This window comes from Antrostomus carolinensis, unplaced genomic scaffold (genome assembly GCF_000700745.2).
Source record: "Antrostomus carolinensis isolate BGI_N321 unplaced genomic scaffold, ASM70074v2 scaffold49635, whole genome shotgun sequence".
NCBI lineage: Eukaryota > Metazoa > Chordata > Aves > Caprimulgiformes > Caprimulgidae > Antrostomus > Antrostomus carolinensis.
The window spans coordinates 5,602-11,620 of NW_010317992.1; the positions used below are offsets into that span (position 1 = coordinate 5,602).

Consider the following 6,019-nt stretch of genomic DNA (forward strand, 5'->3'; position numbering starts at 1 on the left):
CCACAGCAAGTAAGAGGAGGAAGTTTATACAGTTCATTGTCATAGCTACTACTACTACTGAGTATCATCCAGAGGTAAAGATTTATATTCACTCAGGGTAAAATATATCAAATATGGGATGTAATATCTTGAAGAGATACATACTTTTGCTTTTAGCCCCTGGGACAATTGAGTGTCAAGGCCTACATCATTACTCTACAAGCCTCATCAGCAGTTGCTGCTATAATTAGCAGTAGCATATTGGTGCTTGTGACTACAAGTGCGTGCAGACACAGACTGCTCAGTGCCTGTCATTCATATTCTGACCTGTATCAGACTTTTTTTAAATGGGGTAAGGAAAGCAGACCTGCAAGATTTTTTGGTAACGCAAAGCACAACAGGTTAAGTTGTATTGAAAAAGGAACAGAGAATGATGCTTCAGACTTCCATTCTCTTTATTGCCAACAAATTTATATTTAAAATGCCAAGGTCCAAAAAAAAAAGTTGTGTAATAAATACTTCACTTTAGGCTGTAATAAATTAAAAAAAATTATTAACAAGGAATGCACTTTGCCAGCCACAAGTGTGGATATTTTTGAAAAATAAGGAAAAAAGAAAAAAAAAAAAAGTATGGCCATAGTTCACAGTTAAGCAGCCAGAAGCTGCTTATTATAGTTATCCCCAACAATGGACCTCTCCCTTCCCTCCCTTTCCAGATGCATATTCACAGTTTAACTCCATGGGAAATGCTCTCTTACAGAGCAACCAGTCACACTCTGCTCAGAGTTCAAGTCAGAAAAACTTCCTTAAACACGCACATGAAGCAAGAGAAAACTATGGTCCAAAGAACTCCTTGTCACACCATTTTAGTCCAACAGTAGGTTTCGGCTTCTAATAGATGTGTGCCCAGCACACTAGGACAGTCAAGTTTTCGTACCACCACACATCCATCATCAACATACTATGTGATCCACCATCTCCACTGTAGATTTCACAGTGAACAAGAGGGTCTGTTTGGTTTAACAGAGTCAGTCCTTTCAGTTACATCGCTGCAGCAGCATATTCAGAGCATATTCCATTCTGTATTTTAGTTCCAGTGAGCATCCAGAAACCAGAAGAGTTGTCAGACGAAACGTTGTGGATACCCTCTCTTCATTGATGTAGGTAAGGAGATACTCCTCACTCTGATTGCAAATGATGATTTTCGTGTGATCATGATAGAAGTTCACCTGTAAAAGAGAAGCGAATTCCTGTTTGTATACCTTCTCCTCTCAGTTTCTGGCACTTACCTATTTTTATTGCAATAAACTATTTTAGAAACATTTTTTGCCAATGATGCTACCAAACTTACTTGAAACGTGCCATCATTGAAGAGCATCATTAATGCTTTATCAGATTTAAGCCACTGTAAGAGGTAAAGTCTGGGCCGGCGTACATCTGTTAGACTGGGCAAATCCCCTCCCTAGGAAAGGGAACAAACACTATATTAAGCTCTCAGTTCACATTTAGTGCATTTTTACAGCTCATGATCCAGAAGGTGCTGAACTTACATCCATGAGGTTCTCTTCCATGTAGTGAGAGAAATACTTCAGTACAGTTACTTGGCTAATGAACTGCTCAGGAGCCTCTGTGGCTGAGAAGACAGAGCACTGGCCCAGCTCAGCATAGTAGTGGACTGTCCTGTAAAAGAAAGAAAAAAAGGAGGTTAGAGATGAGACAGAAGCATGTCATGCTTAAACCACCTTAGTGAGTTGCCAGTTTTGTAATCATTCTTACTTTTTGTCTGGCAGAAGGCTCATGTGCACCCCATTGTTGAAAAGGACACCAACAGTGTGATCTGACAGCTGGTAGCCAAAGCCGTACTTGTTAGAATAGTCCACCCATTTTGTAACCCACTGTAACGATGCTGTCAGCTGTTCTTTGGGAATGCTGTCTGCTTCTGGCATATTCTCCAGACATCCTCGCAATACCCTTGTGACTGTATCAGCAACGCTTCCCATGGTACTGTCTTCCAGGCCTGAAAGAGAAGGATTATTAGACTGACAAGAGCACACAAAGAGCAGGCTTTAGTTCCAAGTGTTTTGGTTATCTAGACTGTAAATTTAAGAATTTTAGCCTTTATGGCTTTACAGTTTTAATTCTTTCAAAACTCTGGCTGTAAAATTTAGAGCATAAAAAATAAGGAGTGAGGAGGAAAGTAGCCATTCATTTCAAGTTTCTAAGTCTGAGACATTAAGAAAATAAAGGTGGGATTTAGAATCAGAGATTACATTTTGCTGTACTTACATTCACTGCTGCTGCTGCAGCTTCCCAAAGTTCCTCTGACTATCATTCGAATCGAGTCTCCAATCTGCTTAGTTTCTGGTAATGCTCCTGGCTTCACTGCCGTTGTGATAAGAGGCTGGATTTCCTACAAGAGATGTCAGACATGTAAACATCAAAACATACCACAAGCTAAAGCTTATACACAAGTTTTGCATGGCTCTCCTGTCTCTCAACAAGTGATAAATTCTAGGGAAACTGGTATTAATGTTTCCAGCAAGTACAAAGAGATCCTGTTAGACTGAGCTTAAAGAAGCACACCAGGTCTTTCCATACTTTAGATCTTCAATTTGCATCTTACACACTATTAATCAAGCTTCTGCTCTCCTGCCCCAGCAAAAGAACAGCTGTGAGCAGGTCTGAACACCAAATGGTAAGAGATCTCAGCAATTTATTCTTCAAGGAGTCCTAGTTAATCATGAGCTGAAGCCATGTATTTGGAATATTGGGAAAGAGCACCTGGCAGACAAGTTACCACACAGATAACAATGGAGACTTGGCAGATACTATAATTACTCAAAAGCCAAAATTTATAGTCTCTCTCTACAAAGGCTGCAATACCTTGGTGAAACTTGGTTAAGCCCTCTTAAAGCAACTCTGCTAATCATTTAAGCTTGATTATGCTGTACAGCCCTGGCTCTGATATCCAAGTCAAATATAATTTAATTATAGCTACTCCACCCAACTGTGATTGGATTTGAATTGAACTGCACTTGCATTTACCTCATCTGTTCTGTTCTTGTGGGGCTGCTGGGTTATTGATGTCTTCTTCAAATCATGCCTGAGCCTGTAGATTTCTTCATCTTCTTTAGCTAGTCTGTCTGTAGTACCAGAAAAAAAAAAAATACTTAATGCTACATCCAGAAGTGCTGTTCAATTACAAAAAGCCTAACAAGTTAGCAGCAGAAGGTACATTGTCTCCCTCCAGTAGCCTCCTCTAAACATGCCATAGTCTCCCTTGAACAGCGGTGCCATTATACACAGATCTCTGAGAGACTAAACTTTGTAACAGACATTACAGATTTAACAGATGGCTAATATAGATTGTCAGTATGCCGTAAGAAGCATTTGCTTATGTAAGTTGGCATAAGTTGCAAGCTTTGTCTATACTTATTGACAAAGAGGTCAAAACTAACCCAGGGAAGCTCTGAGACATAAATACAAGTGCTCTGTTGCTATCTCCTATCTGTACGTTACTGGCATGACATTGATGGCATAGAGAGAAGCTTCAAGCATAGCTACAATCCACTTACTATGTGTGTCGAAGTATCTGGCTTTATCCTTTTTACCACCAAAGAGAGCAGCAGCTGCTTTTTTGAAAAAATTTTTAGCAGGACTTGACAAATGGAAATCAGGAACGGTGTGACAACAGCTAGCAGAAAGTCTATCGGGTGTAAAGCCCTGTGGAAATGAGATTTAAAAAATAATTTTTAGATCAGAGTGCATTTTTAGAGTGGATATTTTTTTCAGCCAGAACACTGCTCAGTACAAACCTGTAAGAAAAATTCATGTCGAATTATTTCATCTAAACTGGGCCGATCTTCAGGATTTTTTGACAACATGCTAGCTATTAAGTGTTTTGCAGGTGCCATGAGAGATGAAGGCAGACTGTATCTTGCTTCCCTTATACATCTGTATGTTTCTTTAAGATTTGTGGTCTCAAATGGGGGTCTTCCCAACAGCATTGTATACCTGTTTAAAAGCAAAGGAAACCGATTTTATTTTTTTTTAATATATATATATTTTTTTTTTTATTTTTTATTTTTTTTTTTACACACACCCACAATACTTATCTACAAGTACTGAAAAGGCTTTGTCTGTCTCCTAATGTGAAGAATTTCTGCGCTTGGGCTAGGTATGTATAAAGGGCTGCAAACTGATGCAGAACTACATCCCCTTTGAACTCTTAAAAGCCTAAGCCAGTAACAGAAATATTTCATTTCAAAGGCAGTGAAGTACTTACATTACACAGCCTAAGGCCCAGATGTCAGATTCACAGCCATGCCCTTGTTTGTTGAGGACTTCTGGAGAAAGGTAATTTGGTGTGCCACATATTGTTCTGCAAATCAAAGAGACCACAGAGCCTGTTAGTATTTCAGATAGAAAGAGAAGCGAAGCATTTTTTCACAGGGCAGGTTTTCCTCTCAAGTTTGGACAAGAACTTAAGAGACTCCTAAAGAGAAGCTGTATGAACATTAATAGTGTAGATATGTTCCACGGTGTCCTCACCATACACACAGTAGACTCCTATCTGCATTATTTGTCAGTCAGGTACCCTGCCTCTGGCATTTGCAATTATTCAAATGCTCAGATGAAAGCAGAAGTCAAAGCATGGCAGCCTGTTTTCTAGAAGGGGAAATCTTGATCCCAGAAGCAATTAGCTTTTGCTATGGAACAGGATTTCTCATTTCTAAATGAATTTGGTTTCATTTACTACTAGACTTTACATTTGTTGATGCTCCTACCTCCTCCTATGCTCCAGTGGTTCCAGCCTGGCTGCCAAGCCAAAGTCACCCAGTTTCAGTTCCATGTTCTCATTAATGAAGAAGTTACCTAGCAGACAGAAATTTCAGTTAGTCCTTTTCTTGAAGGGTAAGAATGTATTTGTCACAGGTGCTGAGTCATACTTTGTTCAAAGCCAGAAGCTAGCTAAGATTTTTTTTTTAAAGCAGGAATAAAACCCTTAAGCACTCCAAGTTTCCACTGTAAAGACAGACTGAGCTGATTCTATTAAGTAAGCTATCATCACACAAGTGTAAAGTCATACAATGCTGACAAGGCTGGAGGAGTGTGTTTTAAACTAGGTGCAGAACTTACCTAGTTTAAGATCCCTGTGCAAGATTTCCTGTTCATGAAGATACTTTAGCCCTGATACAATTTGCCTGAGGTAGTATCGTACTTCTGGTTCTGTCAATACCTTCCTCGCTTTTAAGATGTGAGCCATTGACTGCAGAGGAAAAACAAAGACAGAAATGTCACTGAACATTCACATACAAGATTCACCTTAAGCAAAAGTAAATCAATGCATGGAGAAAGGACAGCTATAGAAGCTACAAAAAATACCTTTTATACATCACACATTTAAATTAGTTGCAGATTCCAGGTAAGTAAATACTGGATTTCTCCCAGTTGATGCTCACCCTTCTACTGCAGTACTCCAGAAGAATGTAAATATTCTCTCTGTCTTCAAAGTAGTGGTAAAACTGCACAACATGTCTATGATTAAGCATTCTATGCAGCTCAATCTCTTTATCAATCTGAAGAGACAAAGGCGGGGGCAGGGGGGAAGCATCGTTAGCCTTGTTGGGCAGGTTGGGCAGACAGCTCTATCAGAGCCACTTCAGGAAAAGGGCTGGGCAATCCAGCACACAAAGAGAGGTTTGAGGAGGGGAAAAAAAAAAAAAATAAAAATCGCGCGCACACACACACCTTTTCTCTTTGATGAGGTTTTGCTACTCTGCTGTGAGGAATTATTTTTGCAGCATAAACTTTATTTGTTGTCAAATCTGTCATCTCATAACACTTGGCGAATCCACCCTAGAGAGAGACACACGAGAGAGACAATTATAGCAGGTATGAAAGGAGTCCCACACTTAGTCATTCACTAGCTCATGTATTAGTCAAGGAGTGCAACTTCCTTTGCACAGGACGATTTGGGAAAAGGCAGGTCTCGGGCTCATCGCCTCTCTGCGGGTTCGCGCCGCCGCCGCCCCCCCCC

The 6,019-nt window shown here is 40.0% G+C and overlaps 1 protein-coding gene across 1 annotated transcript; it reads right to left on the reverse strand.

Annotated features, from left to right (window-relative positions):
• Window positions 1–416: 416 nt before the first annotated feature.
• Window positions 417–5,834, reverse strand: PLK2 (polo like kinase 2). The gene is made up of 13 exons (XM_010168755.1): window positions 5,731–5,834; window positions 5,442–5,558; window positions 5,119–5,248; window positions 4,767–4,854; window positions 4,265–4,360; window positions 3,795–3,993; window positions 3,555–3,702; window positions 3,025–3,122; window positions 2,266–2,389; window positions 1,756–1,996; window positions 1,530–1,659; window positions 1,331–1,441; window positions 417–1,208 (listed from the first exon to the last, which is right to left on the reverse strand). Exons 1-13 carry the CDS (start codon window positions 5,812–5,814, stop codon window positions 1,017–1,019), a joined length of 1,758 nt encoding a protein of 585 aa, XP_010167057.1. The 5' UTR covers window positions 5,815–5,834; the 3' UTR covers window positions 417–1,016.
• Window positions 5,835–6,019: the final 185 nt, after the last annotated feature.

Excerpts from the sequence above, each read along its gene's own strand:
- PLK2 (XM_010168755.1), bottom strand. The coding sequence starts at position 5,814 with ATGACAGATTTGACAACAAATAAAGTTTATGCTGCAAAAATAATTCCT. Across the intron at positions 1,660-1,755 it reads AGCCTTCTGCCAGACAAAAA|GACAGTCCACTACTATGCTG; the intron begins GTAAGAATGATT and ends TTTCTTTTACAG. Across the intron at positions 1,442-1,529 it reads TGGAAGAGAACCTCATGGAT|GGAGGGGATTTGCCCAGTCT; the intron begins GTAAGTTCAGCA and ends TCCCTTTCCTAG.